Source organism: Oncorhynchus mykiss, chromosome 30 (assembly GCF_013265735.2).
Source record: "Oncorhynchus mykiss isolate Arlee chromosome 30, USDA_OmykA_1.1, whole genome shotgun sequence".
NCBI classification, from domain to species: Eukaryota; Metazoa; Chordata; class Actinopteri; order Salmoniformes; family Salmonidae; genus Oncorhynchus; species Oncorhynchus mykiss.
This window is the reverse complement of record NC_050570.1, coordinates 22,060,863-22,080,410: the sequence shown is the minus strand read 5'-3', so window position 1 is coordinate 22,080,410 and position 19,548 is coordinate 22,060,863. Positions and strand designations below refer to the sequence as shown.

Genomic DNA, 19,548 nt, shown 5'->3' with positions numbered 1-19,548 from the left:
TATTGATGTCAGGAAGTGGGCAAGAGGGTGTGGAACTACTAGGGGCCTCTTTGGGTAAGCAGTGTACACCTAAGAGCCATCAGGGGATAATGGACCCTTACCAGCATAGGGCACCCAGACAGACACACACCTGCCCAGCTGCCCTGGGAAGCTGGCTGTGCCTGGGCTCCCTCTCACTCTCTCTCCAACCCCCCCCCACCCCCCGACCCCCCGACATAACAGATGCAGGACAATGCAGAAGAATGCCTGGTGATCACAAAGATCCTGGCTGAGATTCCACTGGGATAGAGCACAGATAACAGGGACAAAGACTCTAATGCACTGTGGTGGAAAACTAACTCTCTGATGCCTTAAAACAATCTGGTCCAGATCACTGCTCCATTGCACCAGGGACAATAAAGGCAAAGCAAACAGCCTAGCTGAGAATTTGAACTTTGCACGGTGTCGTTATGAATGATGTTATTATCATGTGACTAAAGCGAACTTGGTCACTTCACTTGCATCAATAATATACGTTATCAATGATTTGTAATTATTTGTAAGCTAACCCTGATCTCATTAAGTACATGAATGCAGAATAATTTTCTCTGTTTGGATATTTCAGTATTTTTAACACAAGCTGAAAGGCATGTTCCAAACAGCAGAAAATATCTTCTAACCAAACCTATCATTTAACTTGTCTGTTTTGTCTTGCTGGGGAACAATGCACGCTGGAACACTGAGAGAAACAGGGTGGTGTTTGTGAAGACACCACCCAGAATGTATGGTTTTGAAACCAAAGCAAGCCCCTGGTTTGAAGTGTAAGAAAGGGCACCGTTGGCAGCAGAGTGGCAGCCCAGTAATGACAGGCAGTGTGTGGTGCTGGCCTGACTAGATTAGGGGGAGGAGAGGACACACTCAGTTTGGAGGGAGGGGAAAGGTGTCCTTGGTGTCTGCCTGGCTAAAAACAGTCCTGTCTAGCCCCCGAAGAAGGCTGTTGTAGTTGAAATGTTGTCTGCATTGTGGTACAGTTTGGTATACTTCGTGGGCTTGTAATTTGCAGGCTTTCTTTCCTTCTTCATATTGCCTAACCCTTCACCCATCCATCTCTGCAGGACCTGTTGCATCTGAATGAGCTGGATCTGCTGGAGCTGGGGGTCCGTAACCACCTCCACCGCATCCACCTCCTCACGAGCATCCAGATACTGCAGGAGAGCGAGAGGAGGAGAGGTCAGTGGCTCAACATCTCACTGGTAGTTATCTTCCTATACCAAACCTGTTCATGAAAAATATACTTTGTTGGTCTGTTCACATTATGAGTCACTGTTGTTGTGACTCAAATCCTGAAAAGTAATTCCCACTGAAATATTCCCAGTTATTCCTTTTGAAAGCCACAAGACTACAGCATACATTTTGAGCTGTTGTTTGCTAAATGCAATATGCCGTGCATATGCCCCATACTATAACACACTGCACTTACACTTGTTTGGATGTGAAAGTAGGGAAAGTGGAAGTGCTTTAACAAGACAAGTGTCTTTCTCTTCCAACACTCACACGGCTGACCAAACAGCCTTATCATGGCTGTTTTCACAGACTGGCTCAGGCCCTGTTTGTCTGGTTCCCAGCCCTCCCTCCCGCTGTCTCCCCCTGTCCGGTCCTCTGTTTGTGTTGGGAAGCACAGGCCCCATAATGTGTTTGGAAGTATAGAGAGAATAGAGAGGATAGGCCTAGTGAGGAACAAGACCCCCGGCACTCTCCCACCAGCCACTGCCACCCCACGGCCCCACCTTTCTGGTCCAGGGGTCAGAGGAGAGGCCCCTCCGGAGAAACAGTGTTGTGGTGAATAGTAGCTGACACTTTCCTTATAGTCACCAGGGAAAACGATGTGCCCTAGTTAAAGGCTAGAGACTTTTTCCTGGCCATCTGAGTGAATAAAGTCACCAGTGACTTGATTATCCTCACCAAGTCACTGATGAGTCAACAGTTTTTTTTTTCTCCTATTCTTATCCCTTGACGCCACCTATAAAGACAAGAGAATCTAATGAGGTGTTCAGCTATAAGTCATGAAAGCACCAGGAGGCTGATGGCAACACGTAGGGATTACTGAGATAAGACAGACAGGCATCATGGTCCTGGGAACAGAGGAGGAAATCAAAACAGTCTCATTTACTGTAAACACAGGTATTGTGTCACTCAAAGGCATGCTTCCGCACATATCACAGCATTATACTCCTACAACCACAGTGGAACACACAAACACCTCAGGTGGCCGGTAGCACCATAATTGGGAGGACGGGCTCATAGTAATGGCTGGAACAGAATAAATGGAATGGTATCAAACACCTCAAACACATGGTTTCCATGTGTTTGAACCCATTCTATTCACTCCATTCCAGCTATTATTATTATGAGCCATCCTCCCCTCAGCAGTGTCCTGTGACAGACACACACACACACACACACACACATACATACAGGGTCTACCCAGGCAGCTGTAAGAGTTAGAGCAGTGGTGACTGCCCTGAGGCAGGTGCCCTGCTGTGTATAATCAACTCTAGAGAAGTGGGGATGAGGACTCATGCATTATACGCCAACTCCCTACTGTTGCTATGGCTACTGCCAAGATTTGGTTTAGAACATTCTAGTAAGGCCGTTTTGTCAATATTCCATTCCTAATAAAAGACACTTCTTGTTTTTATGTGTCTGCAATAAGTGGCTTTGGGCTGCTGGTAAATCCTGTTGTAGCACCTGAGAGGGTTTGTGGTAAAAGGGTCATCCATTCTCATGTTGCACCATCCATCCACACCACAAGTTTAAATGCATCTCTCACTAACGATCAGAAAAGCAAACTTGCAGGGAGTGTTAGTCCATGGTGTGTGGATTCAGGGATAGTGCTAAATAGACTGAGTGTGGCTGACGTGACTCACGTGACTCACAGCGAGGGGGAGCTGTGACACACTGGTCTGGACAGGAGACTGTTGCAGAAATGTGCACCTGAATGTGCTGAGCTTGAATGTTTTCTTCTTTTTTTTTTTAAGTATTAGTACCTCATGCTGTTTGGATTTGAAAATCCAACAGTTGTATTGGAAGGGGGCGGTGCTCACGGGCTGTGTGTGGCTGTCCATGTGGGTGTTTCAGTGAGAAAGAGACAAGGAGAACCAATCAGAAAAAAAGCACATCCCCTTCATTATCGACCATCGTGCCCGACAACATCAAAATAGCCTTTCCAGACTCTGAAGTCAGGAGGACTTTGTTTGGTGTTAGCCAGACTAAAATAGATTCACCTTCTGTTATTCTGACTGTTATCTTTTCTCTTTGAGGAGTCTGAGCTCTATGAGACAAATATGACACATTCGACATTGTAATTCAGTAATGTAAAGCAGATGGATTAGTTGCCTCAAAACGATTAGAATGGAATTGTCACTATTGAAACGCATTGAATTTCTACTGAACATATTTCCCATGCAGTACTGTGTGTTCCACAGAAGTAGATTAAATGTTTCAGTCATGCTGGGTGTTTTTTTCATATGATAAATTTAAAGACAAGCTCCGGAACTTTGGCGGTTTGCTGGTTGTGACAATGTGCAGTTCATACATGCTTAATCTATGAGCAGAATTACTGTTTTACCCCAATTAGCCACGAAATTCCTAATTTGAAAGTGACTGTTTTTCTGGAAGCTGTGCTGCGCCATTTCTCCCAATTTTTCCCCCACATGGGCCAGCCCCTTACCAATTTGAGTTCAACCAATGAGCTTCAGCCCCTCGCCATATGAGTGACAGCAAGCAAGATGCACTTGATAAACCCACAGCAGGGCGAAAGAGAGAGCAATGACATGGTGCACATATATGATGTGGTACACCATTTTCAGGGACCACTTTTGACTCATGAGTGCTACTTTCAGAACTTCTGGCTAAAAAGTACACAAAAGTACCGGAGAATATTTAATCAAATTATCATCATTTTAAACATTCAAGCACATTGTCATTTCATGCTTTATGACTTTTGTGAAATGCCCTCTCATAACCCACTGTTTCCAAGCCAAATATATGTTATTAGTATCAGGCTAAGATTCAAATGCCTTGTATTTAGAGTCGTAAACAAATCCTCTTTTCGATTAGGGAGACTTTTAAAATGTTTTCATAATATTTGTTATAATTAATCTATTCCTTTAGTATTCTACAGACTTCTAAACATACATAACATTGCTTTTCTTGGGAAAAAAACATTATAATGCATCCCGTTTCTTGTTCCTAATGCTCCTATAAGATTCCTTACTGAGCATTTAAGTCACCCCACAGCATCGACATAGATGACAGGCCAGAGTATCGCTGAGAGCAGGTAGTATAAGCCTACCATTAAATGGAGAGTTGGCATGCTGCCTTCCCTTCTATTAGGGCAGATTGTCTATGTACAGTATTTGTTAAAGTTAATGGCATCCTTTGGAAATTGCAAACTCATCTTGTGACCCAGATAAGAGCATTTGAAAGACAGCACTTTCATCTATGAGAATTAGAAACACTGCAAAAAAAAAGTTAGCTGCAATAAATAAAGGTATAAGATCAATGTTATACTAGTCTTTGCCCAGTGAGTCCCACACTATGATCATTTAATCTCATCATGACGACATACAGCAATCCTCTCTGCATTACCCCTCAGGTCCTGAAGGTAACGTAATGTCACAGACATGGCCATGATTGATGGGATGGTTATGGAAACTATAGTGAGAGCCAGATTATGACAGCATGGGGATGAAATGCTTGTGGGTTGGATAGAAAGAGATTGACATGTCAGATGTAATAACAACAATGCCTGCTACCATTACAACAAGATGCCTTTTGAAACTTCATGGGATCAATGTGTTGGGATTGAGGAGGGCGTTCTCAGAGTGGTCCCAGTTCCCGTGTCTCCTCTGTCACATGGGGCGGGACAGTGGAAGGTTTGACGGTTAGTGGTGAGAGAGTTCAGTCTGTCCAGACCAGACTAGCTATGATCGTCACCAACATAAACACAGTCCTCCATTGTCAACAGCATGGGCATGCTGCGTAAAGAAAGAGAGAGAGAGAGAGCTAGCTCCGTTTGAAATAACACGTCCTAATTATCTCTTTCTTGATGCTGATAGCTGATTGTAAAACAGTCACACGCCACTCCAACTAGAAATTACTGGTCAGGTATATTATCAACCAGGCTTGTGTGACAAATGTCACCATGCAATGTGAGCGCAAACCAAGTTTAAGCAGCGTGTCCAATCCAAGGCCATCCACCAGCCTGCTGCATTAGTCACCTTGCTTCCCAGCATTGTCACTGACACAGGGCCATCCATTATTTTTACAACACTCACTGCTGACTGACAGCCATAGGTTTTGTTGTGCTGTTGGGTCTCAGCGCATTCCTCTTCACACTGTGTGTGGACTTCCCCTTGGTGACAGGCTGAAAGACACTCTTACTGACAGTTGCCCTTGTGCTGCTGTCTGTGCCCAATAATGTTTGTACCCTGTTTTGTGCTGCTACCATGTTGTGCTGCTGCCATGTTTTGTTGCTACCATGTTGTTGTCATGTTTTGTTGCTACCATGCTATGTTGTGGTCTTAGGCCTGTCTTTATGTAGCGTTGTGTCTCTTGTCGTGATGTGTGTTGTCGTATATTTGTATTCGATTTATATAGATTTTTAATCCCAGCCCCCGTCCCCGCAGGAGGCCTTTTGCCTTTTGGTAGGCCGTCAATGTAATAAAGAATTTGTTTCTTAACTGACTTGCCTAGTTAAATAAAGGTTCAATATAATAAAATAAATTAACAGGTCGTCAGTAGTGTGAGAAGATAGATGAACAGAAATTCAGCAAAATGCCGATGAGCTATTATTTGTCCCTGACGGAAAATACTAGTTACCATGGTGAGAGAATTCCACCATGGAGACTGTGGACCAAACATTGGTCATAACTGAATACCAGAGGATTTTACGAGTTGGTGTTGTAGTTGAGTCATACTCAGCTTAACCTGGTCCCACTAACGTTGTTCTGTTATCAGAAGAGTGTTCACCAACAGAGTTAGGATGATCTGTTTGATCACAGGTTAAATATCCACTCTTCCAAAGAAATGGATTCCATGCCAACTGAAGTACAACACGTCCTTGAATTTATACCCCGTTAAAAGTTATGAAATGAGGTGTTCTTTAAAACAAGGATAGTTTACATGTGCTGATAAACTGTTCTTCTTCTCAGCCTTGGGTACTGGGCAGAGAGGAACATCTTCAGGTTTACATACTATTCTCTACTCAGATCAAAACTACAGCATAGGGAAAAGACTGTTAGAGAAACAGTCTTAGTAGACATCCAGTACATCCCTGTACAAAAACATTTCCCTTTACAGAACAAAATCACTGTATTTTTCCCAGAGGGAACTTGGTTATGATTGACAGCTCATGGGCATGGGATGGCTGGCTCCTGAGTCATGGTGGCTGTCAATGGGCATCAACAGGCAGTGCTGTGAGTAACCACCAGCAGATTACAGATCAGGGTCTTGACTCAGAGCAAATAATGGGTGGAGGAGTGATTTCCTGGAAATGCCCTCCTTTGTTTACAACCATGTGAGAAATGGGATGGATCACGACTTTTGGATCTTTTCAGAGGGGAAAAAAGCATAGCACCTGGCATCCAAACGTTCCCTTGGTGTTCTCTAATTGGTTCATGTCAAAGAACATGACTTTGACTGATTGAAGTTACATCACATAGTATGCCATTCTGTTTATGTAACATTTCTACACTAAACACGTTTCATATTTGTAATGTGTGAATCATTTTTAGATACCTGACATCTTGACAAATGAGGGGTGTTATAAGGTATACTCATCTAGAGTATAGTCATGGCAGGTGCAGTGAAACTGGAGATTGTCTGTTTACAGATGTCTTTCCAGTGTATGCCTGGTGTGTGTCTCTGTGTGTGTGTGTCCTCCTGACCAATGCCTGACTTTGACTGAAATAGTTGACGTTACTCATGTTGGATGCCATTACTGTTTATATTTAGGTGCAGGAGCTCCACAATACTTTTTAGCTAATATTCTATAAGAGGAAATGCAGTAGAACATTTGAGGTGCCGGTACTCAGCTCTGGTGAGCTCCTGCCCAAATCAAGCACTGCTCCTGACAAAAGACCCAGCTGGGTCTCATGTGCTGAAGGCTTCTGTGGAGACACACACATTCATATATATATACACACACACACACACAGAGCCCTGACCCTGAGTCACCGTGGCAGATTTAGCATAACGTTACACAAAACAAACATCACCTGACTTAAGATGACGCAGAAGAGGATGGCTGATGTTTTACATACCCGTAACCAATTGTGCTATTTTGTTCAGTTTTTTGCAACTTCTTTTGTACATAATGTTTCTGCTACCGTCTCTTATGAACAAAAATAACTTCTGGACATCAGAACTGGGATTACTCACCACGAACTGGAAGAAGCTTTTTCCTTTAACGAGTCCGACGAGAAAGATATACTTCTCTCCTGGGAACAGGCCCAGATCCCTGTCATTTGCATGAATAAAATATGGAGGAAAGAGGATGCCGATCGAGTTGCCTTTTGAGAATCCGTAAGCAAGCGAGTGAACTCCCACTGCCATCAATTCTACTTGCTAACATGCAATCATTGGAAAATACATTTGATGACCTACGATTACACTACTTACCAATAAGCCTCAAACAAGGTTCTAAAGACTGTTGACATCTAGTGGAAGCCTTAGGAAGAGCAATATGACCCCATAGGCACTGTACATTCAATAGGCAATGACTTGAAAAACTACAAACCTCAGATTTCCCACTTCCTGTTTGGATTTTTTCTCAGGTTTTTGCCTACCATAGGAGTTCTGTTATACTCACAGACATCATTCAAACAGTTTTAGAAACGTATGAGTGTTTCCTATCCAAATCTACCAATTACATGCATATTCTAGCTTTTGGGCCTGAGTAGCAGGCAGTTTACTCTGGGCACCTTGTTATCCAAGCTACTCAATACTGCTCCTCAGTCCCAAAGAAGTTAAGAGCTTGTAGTAAGCATTTCACGGTAAGGTCTACACTTGTTGTATTCGGTGCATGTGACAAAGTTTGATTTGATTTGACCTGTGCTCTCAATCATGGGGCCATGGTACTGGTATCCTCTGCCAGGGGGAGTCAGGAAGGAACACACACAAAAACACACACACTGGGGTGTGTGTTATATTTAGAAGACAATGTGGAATATTTAGAGGACAAAGACAGGGGAAAGTGTATTCAGTACCACAGTCAAGACAAACACGACTTCCTCTGTTACAAGACACGATACTAGCTACCTTAAAATTGTATACAAATTATTTTAATGTTTTCAGAGATGTGACCAGATTGCACATCATAGGCCCACTGTTGCACTGTCTGTATAATGACAAATGACAGTAACGTCTTGTTCAAAGAACATTAAAAGATATTTATCACTACTTAGACCTTTTTGTTTCTAGCTGCCATGACATAATGTGGAGTGAAACTGGGCAGTAACAAAGGCTGTTGTTGGGAGGGTTAGGCTGCTCTGTCCTCTATCCTGGGCTTTGCTGAAAGAGGAGAGTAGGAAAAGAGGGGGGAAGAGGAGAGGGAAGTTTTCAGTGCTGTGGGGCAGTAGGAGGATAGGGGGTGAGGGGGAGGATGGAGGGTGAGAAGGAGGATGGTGGAAGGTCAGGGGCAGAGGCCGGGGCCGGGCAGGAGACAACTCTGCTGGCTCCACCCAACCCAGAGGGTGTGGCTAGGAAGTCATAAATCACTCCCCTATGGGGCGGTGTGTGTGGAGGAGCAGGGGCATATGTGTGTGTGTTTCAGAGAGAAAGAGGACTGATCACCCCAATCCACAAAAGTGGAGACAAATTTGACCCCAATAACTACTGTGGGATATGCATCAACAGCAACCTTGGGAAAATTTGCTGCATTATCATTAACAGCAGACCCGTACATTTCCTCAGTGAAAACAATGTACTGAGCAAATGTCAAATGGGCTTTTTACCAAATTATCGTACGACAGACGACGTATTCACCCTGCACACCCTAATTGACAAACAAACAAACCAAAACAAAGGCAAAGTCTTCACATGCCTTGTTGATTTTTAAAAAAAGCCTTCGACTCAATTTGGCATGAGGGTCAGCTATGCAAATTGATGGAAAATGGTGTTGGGGGGAAAAACATACAACATTATAAAATCCATGTACACAAACAACAAGGTGTGCAGTTAAAATAGGCAAATAACACACACATTTCTTCCCACAGGGCTGTGGGTTGAGACAGGGATGTAGCTTAAGCCCGACCCTCTTCAACACATATATCAATGAATTGACGAGGGCAATAGAACAGCACCCAGCCTCACCCTACTAGAATATGAAGTCAAATGTCTACTGTTTGCTGATGATCTGGTGCTTCTGTCACCAACCAAGGAGGGCCTACAGCAGCACCTAGATCTTCGGTACAGATTCTGCCAGACCTGGGCCCTGACAGTAAATCTCAGTATGACCAAAATAATGGTGTTCCAAAAAAGGTCCAGTTGCCAGGAACACAAATACAAATTCCATCTAGACACCATTGCCCTAGAGCACACAAACACTATACATACCTTGGCTTAAACATCAGCGCCACAGGTAACTTCCACAAAGCTGTGAATGATCTGAGAGACAAGAATGGCATTCTATGCCATCAAAAGGAATATAAAATTTGACATACCAATTAGGATCTGGCAAAAAATACTTGAATCAGTTATAGAACCCATTGCCCTTTATGGTTGTGAGGTCTTGGGTCATCTCACCAACCAAGATTTCACAAAATGGGCCAGACACTAAATTGAGACTCTGCATGCAGCATTCCACAAAATATTCTCTGTGTACAACGTAAAACACCAAATAATGCATGCAGAGCAGAATTAGGCCGATACCTGCTAATTATCAAAATCCTGAAAAGAGCAATTAAATTCTACCACCACCTAAAAGGAAGCGATTCCCCAACCTTCCATAACAAAGCCATCACCTACAGAGAGATGACTTGGAGAAGAGTCCCCTAAGCAAGCTGGTCCTGGGGCTCTGTTCACAAACACAAACAGACCCCACAGAGTACCAGGACAGCAACACAATTAGACCCAACCAAATCATGAGAAAACAAAAAGATCATTACTTGACACATTGGAAAGAATTAACAGAAAAACAGAATGCTATTTGGCCCTAAACAGAGAGTACACAGTGGCTGAATCCTGACCATCGTGACTGACCCAAACTTAACCTCTCTAGGGTACGCTAGTGTCCCACCTCGTCAACAGCCAGTGAAACTGCAGGGCGCCAAATTCAAAACAAAAATCCCACAATTAAAATTCCTCAAACATACAAGTATTTTACACCATTTTAAAGATACACTTGTTGTAAATCCAGCCAGTGTCCAATTTCAAAAAGGCTTTATGACGAAAGCACACCAAGTGATTATGTTAGGTCAGAGCCAAGTCACAGAAAAACACAGCCCTTTTTCCAGCCAAAGAGAGGAGTCACAAAAAGCAGAAATAGAGATAAAATGAATCACTAACCTTTGTGGATCTTCATCAGATGACACTCATAGGACTTCATGTTACACAATACATGTATGTGTCACGCCCTGACCTTAGTATTCTTTGTTTTCTTTATTATTTTGGTTAGGTCAGGGTGTGACATGGGTGTTTTTGTCTCTTTCTAGGGTGTTTGTACTGTCTATGGGTTTTTGTAGATTTATGGGGTTGATTTCATCTAGGTGTTTATGTTGGTCTATGGTTGCCTAGATTGGTTCTCAATTAGAGGCAGGTGTTTATCGTTGTCTCTGATTGGGAACCATATTTAGGCAGCCATCTTCTTTGGGTATTTTGTGGGTTATTGTCTATGTTATGTTGCACATTGTTTATATAGCGGTCACGTTGTCTTAATCGTTTTGTTGTTTTTTGTTTGTGTTCTTCATTTCAATAAAGAAGAATGTATTCAAACCACGCTGCGCTTTGGTCCCCTCCATACGACGATCGTGACAGTATGTTTTGTTTGGTAAAGTTCATATTTATATCCAAAAATCAGAGTTTACATTGGCGCGTTATGTTCAGTAGTTCCAAAACATCCGGTGATTTTGCAGAGAGCCACATCAATTTACAGAAATACTCATAATAAACATTGATAAAAGACACAACTATTATGCACGGAATTATAGATACACTTCTCCTTAATGCAACCGCTGTGTCAGATTTTCGAAATAACTTTACGGAAAAAGCAAACCATGCAATAATCTGAGTACAGCGCTCAGACAACAAATCAAGCCAAACAGATATCCGCCATGTTGGAAGCATCAGTAGCATTAGCATAGCATTAACAGCATTAATAGCATTATAAACATTCACTTACCTTTGTTCGATAATGTTCATCATTTATGTCAAAACACCTCCTTTTTGTTCGCGCGTTTAGCCCAGTGTTCCAAATTCATGACGCGCGATCACTAGGAGCAGACGAAAAGTCTAAAGGTTCCGTTACAGTCCGTAGAAACATGTCAAATGATGTATAGAATCAATCTTTAGGATGTTTTTAACATAAATCTTCAATGTTCCAACCGGAGAATTCCTTTGTCTTCAGAATTGCAATGGAACGCAAGCTAACTCTCACGTGAATGAGCGTGGCCAGCTCGTGCCTCTCTGGCAGACCTCTGACTCATTCCCCTCTCATTCGCCCCCACTTTACAGTAGAAGCATCAAACAATTTTCTAAAGAGTGTTGACATCAAGTGGAAGCCGTAGGAAGTGCAATATGATCCCATAGACACTGTGTATTCGATAGGCCAAGAGTTGAAAAACTACAAACCTCAGATTTCCCACTTCCTGGTTGGATTTTTTCTCAGGTTTTTGCCTGCCATATGAGTTCTGTTATACTCACAGACATCATTCAAACAGTTCTTCTGAGTGTTTCTATGCAAATCTAAGCTTTTATGGCTGAGTAGTAGGCAGTTTAATTTGGGCATGCTTTTCATCCATAATTCCCAATGCTGCCCCCTACCCTAGAGAAGTTAAGGAAAGCTTTGACTATGTACAGACTCAGTGAGCATAGCCTTGCTTTTCAGAAAGGTTGCCATATGCGGACCTGGCTCTCAAGAGAAGACAGGCTATGTTCACACTGCCCACAAAATGAGGTGGAAACGGAGCTGCACTTCCTAACCTCCTGCCAAATGTATGACCATATTAGAGACACATATTTCCCTCAGATGACACAGATCCACAAAGAATTCGAGAACAAACACAATTTTGATAAACTCCCATATCTACTGGGTGAAATACCACGGGGTGCAATCACAGCAGCAAGATGTTTGACCCGTTACCACAAGAAAAGGGCAACCAGTGAAGAACAAACACCATTGTAAATACAACCCATATTTATGTTTATTTATTTTCCCTTTTGTACTTTAACCATTTGCACATTGTTACAACACTGTATATATACATAATATGACATTTGTAATATCTTTATTCTTTTGGAACTTCTGTGAGTGTGATGTTTACTGTTCATTTTTATTGTTTTTTTCACATTTGTATATCTACTTCACTTACTTTGGCAATGTTAACATAAACTCAGCAAAAAAAGAAATGTCCCTTTTTCAGGATCTTGTCTTTCAAAGATAATATGTAAAAATCAAAAAAACTTCACACTTTCTACTGACTCTGAAAAACACAAAAAGAAAGATGCCCAGGGTCTCTGCTCATCTGCGTTAACGTGCCTTGTGCATGCTGTAAGGAGGCATGAGGACTGTAGATGTGGCCAGGCCAATAAATTGCAATGTCCGTACTGTGAGACGTCTAAGACAGTGCTACAGTGAGACAGGATGGACAGCTGATCGTCTTCGCAGTGGCAGACCACTTGTAACAACACCTGCACAGGATCGGTACAACCGAACATCACACCTGCGGGACAGGTACAGGATGGCAACAAAAACTGCCCAAGTTACACCAGGAACGCACATTCCCTCCATAAGTGCTCAGAATGTCCTCAATAGGCTGAGAGAGGCTGGACTGAGGGCTTTTAGGCCTGTTGTAAGGCAGGTCCTCACCAGACATCACCGGCAACAACGTCGCCTGTGGGCACAAACCCACCGTCGCTGGATTTTTCGTTTATCGCTTATCATCGAAGGAATGAGCGTTACATCAAGGCCTGTACTCTGGAGCGGGATCGATTTGGAGATGGAGGGTCCGTCATGGTCTGGGGCGGTGTGTCACAGCATCATCGGACTGAGCTTGTTGTCATTGCAGCCATCTTAATACTGTGCGTTACAGGGAAGACATCCTCCTCCCTCATGTGGGTACCCTTCCTGCAGGTTCATCCTGACATGACCCTCCAGCATGACAATGCCACCAGCCATACTGCTCGTTCTGTGTGTGATTTCCTGCAAGACAGGAATGTCAGTGTTCTGACATAGCCATCGAAGAGCCCAGATCTCAATCTCATTGAGCAAGCCTGGAACCTGCTGGATCGGAGGGTAAGGGCTAGGGTCATTCCCCACAGAAATGTCCGGGAACTTGCAGGTGCCTTGGTGGAAGAGTGGGGTAACATCTCACAGCAAGAACTGGCAAATCTGGTGCAGTCCACGAGGAGGAGATGCACTGCAGTACTTAATGCAGCTGGTGGCCACACCAGATACTGACTGTTACTGTTCTTTTGATTTTGACCCCCCCCCCCCCCCCCCCCCCCTCCTTTGTTCAGGGACACATATTTCCATTTATGTTTGTCACATGTCTGTGGAACTTGTTCAGTTTGTCTCAGTTGTTGAACCTTGTTATGTTCATACAAATATTTACACTTTAAGTTTGCTGAAAATAAACACAGTTGAGTTATAGTGAGAGGACGTTTCTTTTTTTGCTGATTTTGTGTCCCATGCCACTGAAGCCCCTTGAATTGAATTGAGAGATAGATATCATACTACTGAGGGGAATAGGAGGGCAACACAGCCACTGTGGGAGGCCCAGGGACACAAAGCAAGAGCGAGAGAGAGAGAGCGAGAGAGAGAGAGGGAGAGAGAGAGAGAGATGAGGAAGGAATTTGTTTCTGCACGCTGGTCTTGTTGTTGCCTGTCTGTGTGAGTCTTTGTGCTGGTCAGTCAGTCTACTATGCCTTGGACTCTGTAGTGCTACAGCTCAGGAGGAACTCTACTCAAGTAAAGTGAGGAGGGAATCTCTGGCTGTGCTCTTTTTCAAAACAACTTTAAATAGACAGGTAAGGAATTTTGGAAATGATACTGAATGGAAGTCACAGGGAGTGTTGGAGTGTGATGGTGTTGTATCTAAATGCTGATAGGAGTTACAGAGGTGTGGGCAGTATCTATCTCTCTAGTATGTTTACGACTTCAAAGAACGTTGATTTATTCAGACTTTACACGTCTTCACAACAACAGGAAACTCTCAGTATTGTTTTTAATAGAGTTACTTTAGTCAATTCAGTTTTTGCAGCCTTTTCTCGCTAACAAGGTCAAACTTTTACAAATATTTCCTAAATGTTTTTTCTTTATTTTACACAATATCATAAGATAAGCATTTCGACTACTGAATCAATGTCTTTCAAGGACTTTGCTTTCTGAGACTTTTCCCTTGGGAAATTGTCCACCTAAGATGCTGTGTGTGTAGGAGAGAGATGACAGTAGCTGGTCTTGTTGGTGAGGAATGGAGTGGCAGCCACCGCTGTGGGCTTTAATAACTAGCGATTAATATGTCACACACAGACCAGCCATGCAGCCCATAAACTAAGACTCAGCGGGTTTCTTTCTCTCTCTCTCTCTCTCTCTCGCTCTCTTTCTTGCTTCTCTCTCTGTAGCTGTCTTTCTCTCTGAGGAGGAGGAGAGGAAGATCTGAGTTCATATCAAACACCCCCCTTTCTCAACAAAAGAAGGGCCCAAACAAGTGTCATGTGACAGTTGGGCTCATTGTTCATTTCAGAGATCTGGAGAGAAAGACTGGCCAGGGGATGCTTCAGTAATGCACTGGTGTGTGTGTGTGTGTGTGTATGTTTATGCTAATGTCTGTGTGCAAGCATGTTTGTCCTCAGTTTTCCGCCCATCCACTCTCTCCAGTTTGCGGTGAGAGAGGAAGGGCAACCTCACTCAATCAGTTTCCTCTGGTTAATTTTATCCCTCTCCATTTCCCTGCATGATTTTTATTTGTGGCGTTGTTTTCCTGTGCCACTCATTAGCTTTCCCTGTGTGTCTGCTTTGCTGTCTGGGTAATGAGGGGCCAGGCCTGCAGCATGTGACAGAGCTGGAGCTGTAGGGCCTTATAAAATCTGCGTAGCAGAGAATGTGGACAGAATCCAGACATTAAAACTGAATGCAACAATATTTAAAAATGTATTGGATTTAGTAGTAGGAAATCAACTAAATCTATTGAACTTATTAGAAAATGCATTAATTGGCCCAAGTTAATCATAAGTCACGAACAAAATGTATCAGTGATTCATATTTTCCTGCAACATTGTGAAACAAAACAGGAATGCCCCTGTCTATGTGTGTGCGGTGCACGTGTATGTCTACACTTTGTGTAGCCGCTAGCGATGATGCTAATGATTCCATCTCAACCAGAAGAAGGTTTTCCCAAAAACCTGTTAACTTTGCATCAATCCCAGTGGCCATTTGTTTTGCAAACTCTGCAATGAGATGAGTGCTACAGAAACACTGCTAACCAAACAATGGTCTATTGCTGGTGTGCACAAAATCTATTAGATTCTTCCCGGATGTCAAAAATGGTCCCCTGATGTGGTTGAAACATTGTGTTGTTTTTCTTTATAAAAAATAAGTATGATTATAAGAGGGAAAAATGAAATCAGGCAAAAATTAAACAGATTTTATAGGTCCCTAGAGCTGTGAAGTGTCTGCTGGCTGCTGCATTTAGAGGCCCATCTGAAAGACATCCGGATCTCCCTGCCCTGCCTGTTGCCTCCACACCTCAGCTGATTGGGCATGTGAGCTATTCACAAGTCAGATCCTTTCTCCACAGCTTCCTGTTCCTTCCTGTAAACTAGATAAGATGCATGCTGGACACCCTGCTATAGAAACCCTGAAAGCCGGCTCAGAGCCTGTATCCAGCCTGATTCACTGTGATTTGTGTACTGAGTGGAGGACCAGCGTTAATGCAGGGAGAGAGAACTCCCAAAGCCCTGGGTGTGATGGGTCTGATGGGGGGAGAGATGTATGGTCAGCCCAAATGATCACGGAGTACAACAGGCTGATATTCTAAACTAGACTAGACCAAACTGTTTTGTCTCCCTCAGAACTGCCTGTTTCCATTGTCAGATATGGGATGGATGGGAGAAGCTGGATGGGCATAGCAGTCAGCCCTATAGTGCCAAATGTTTTAGAGGTTTTATTTTGCAGAGTACTCTCGTGGCCCACAGCCTCTCTCTGGCCTTTTGTCCACTCAACGCAGGTTTGAATTCATTAAAGGGGACTTGCATTATTCACTAGATTCACATGGAGGAGTGAGTGTGGGGGAAGGCTGGAGAAAACAACATAACTCTGATTATACTGGCCAGTTGGTTTTGAAATGCACTGGAATATTCTCTTCCTCCACTTTTCAGTAACTTCTCTAATAAGCTTTAGTTTTGATGTTTATAGTTTCATTTCCTTTATATTTTGACTCACATATCTTTCTGATCAAGGCCAATTTTGTCATTGCTCACAATTAGGTAACAGATTTGTAGATGCTGTGTGACTAGTGCAGGACACAATGCTCCTACTATAAGTACAGTAAAAAAATACAATATTTGTGTTTGTTGACATGAGCTAGTGTGTGTGTGTGTGTAATATACATAGGATGATGTCAGCAGTGGGCAGCAGTTAAAGTGATGAGAGGACAGAGACAGAGATGGAGAGAGCCAGAGAAAGACCATTGTGCTTGTGAGAGGTAGACAGACAAAAGAGAGAAAGGAAGTGAAACAGTGTGAGGTAAAGCGGAGTGACATCATGAGGCAGAGAGGAGATAGACAAAAGAAGAGGGACGGTGGCGATTTTCTACACTCACACCTCAGTTCAAATAACAGCCATAACCTTGTCACTTCTTCTAGTATTTCACATGAATCATTTATTTGATCAGAATATTGAATATTCATGTTGTCTTAATGAGCCCAGACAGAGTTAACCCTTTGTCTTCCAGCACGTGCAACAGACTCACCACAGGGAAGTAATTATCAAACAGCATTCCTTGAGTGGGAACAGATGTGCCTGGTTTTGGCCACACTGACTCACTACTGGTTTCTCATTCTGCTTTTTCTGAGGTCAACAGCAAGCCTCCACACACTGGCCAGCCCTAAGCCCTCAGGCACCAGCCAATTAACCCCTTGCCCCAGCCCCACCAGTTTCACTGGCTTCTATAGGAATCCTCACCTGGCCACTGAAGAGTGGTCTGGCACAAAATGGCTGCTTAGCACTAGGTGGGTGCTGTTGGTTAAGGTCGGGTGTTTGATTGAGTCAAAGATAGTTTATTATATTGACAAGATAGTCAAGTGACCGCTCTAACAAAATAAATACAGTGCATTCGGGAAAGTATTCTGACTTATTTTAATTTTTTTTTGCAAATTCAACTGAAATACCTTAATTACATACGTATTCAGACCCTTTGCTATGAGACTCAAAATAGAGCTCAGGTGCATCCTGTTTCCATTGGTCATATTTGAGATGTTTCTACAACTTGATTGGAGTCCACCTGTGGTAGATTCAATTGATTGGACATGATTTGGTAAGGCACACACCTGTCGATATAAGGTCCCACAGTTGACAGTGCATGTCAGAGCCGTAACCAAGTCATGAAGTTGTAGGAATTGTCAGTAGAGCTCTGATTATGGATTGTGTCAAGGCACTGATCTGGGGAAGGTTACAAAACATTTCTGCATTATTGAAGGTCCCCAGGAACACAGTGGCCACCATCATTCTTAAATGGAAGAAGTTTGGAACCACCAAGACTCTTCCTAGAGCTGGCCGCCTGGCCAAACTGAGCAATCAGGGGAGAAGGGCCTTCGTCAGGAAGGTGACCGAGAACCCGATGGTCACTCTGACAGAGCTCCAGAGTTCCTTTATGGAGGTGGGAGAACCTTTCAGAAGGACAACCATCTCTGCAGCACTCCACCAATCAGGCCTTTATGGTAGGGAGTCCAGACGGAAGCCACTCCTAAGAAAAAGGCACATGACAGCCCGCTTGGAGTTTGCCAAAAGGCACCTAAGGGACTCTCAGACCAAGATAAACTAGATGCTCTGGTTTGATGAAACCAAGATTGAACTCTTTGGCCTGAATGCCAAATGTCACATCTGAAGGAAACCTGGCACCATCCCACGGTTTTGCTAAAATTTCTCAGAACCCGATTTTGCTTTGTAGTTATGGTTTTCTTTTTTCTTCTTTTTTTTTTTTACAAATTCCACACTCCCTCATTGACCGCCATACAAAAATTGCTCATTTCGTGGGGTTATTTTCGTGGACAGATTTTGGGCAGAGTAAAACCTCCCCTCTCTGGGTGAGTTGTGTGATTTGTCACACCCCCATAGACTGTAATTTGTGTTTGTTCTGTGGTATGATGTTGTTGATGATGATGATGAGTAAGTGGAACGTGCTCAGTGACTGAGCCCACATGATGAGTCTGGACACAGAGCAGGGGAATAAACAGCTGTGGTGATTTGAGATCCACGTCAGGACATGTGATCGATATGATATTAGAGGTGTTAAGCAATTTCTGGGAGACTTTAAAAAAATATAGTGGAGTTTTTGATTCTGGATAGCTAACAGTACCAAATCACTCTGTGAAAGCCAGTACTCTGATCTGATCTTTAGTCTCACAATACACCTGGAACACAGTAGGTGGATTAAAAGTGTTTCCGATCCAATTTCACCCTGAAATGCCCTAAATTCTCCTGAGATTGAAACCTGTTGTTAACCATGGTTATTTCCCAGCATTCTATCATCTCATTGATGCTGCTATGCTGAGTAAGGAGACATAGAACAGAGAGAATGGAGATCTTCGCATACGTCAATTTCAGGACTATGTTGTACTACTATTTAAATTGCATTTACATGATAGGAATGAGTGTGTCTGTGTATTTGGAAGTGTGCTGTCATCACAGGGCAGATTATGGTACTCTCCCATCAGTCAGTCAGTCAGTCAGCAGTACCCGTGATGGTGGGGAATTCCTCCCATGCTACAGAGTAGTCCTCCCTTCTGCTGCCCTCCTGGCACTCAGCCAGCGGGTTAAACAGCGGAGCATCTCCCCATAGAAGAACATATCTGGTTGCACTGCAATCCCTGTGGGGAGGATGAACCATTTTAGGGATGTGAAGCAGGGCCTTAATCTCCCCCTCTCAGTTAGAGACAGGTCACAGAGTTAATACCAGACCTAAACACTGACACCAGCGCTGGCTCAGATTAAATTTCACACAGAAGAAAGAGGACAAAGGCTCTGAAAGCAGCACCAGGCCTTGTGTGTGTGTGTGTGTGTGTGTGTTGGGGTCACAGTGACCGTGTGTGTGTGTTGGGGTCACGGTGACCGTGTGTATGTGTGTTGAATAG

At 43.3% G+C, this 19,548-nt stretch overlaps 1 protein-coding gene across 5 annotated transcripts in view; it reads left to right on the top strand.

The window, feature by feature from the left end:
- Positions 1-19,548, top strand: part of LOC110521551 (breast cancer anti-estrogen resistance protein 3) — a 97,045-nt gene that overhangs the window by 26,977 nt on the left and 50,520 nt on the right. For 4 of the 5 annotated variants that reach the window (XR_002473164.2, XR_002473166.2, XM_021599165.2 and 1 more), the window contains exon 3: positions 1,095-1,209. Coding sequence is in view for 2 of the 5 variants with exons in the window: in XM_021599165.2 (XP_021454840.2) it covers positions 1,095-1,209 (115 nt within the window). In the remaining 3 variants the exon portion in view is untranslated. Of the gene's footprint in view, positions 1-1,094; positions 1,210-14,049; positions 14,227-19,548 lie in introns of those variants that run through there. The other variant, XM_036969087.1, reaches the window with a different exon arrangement.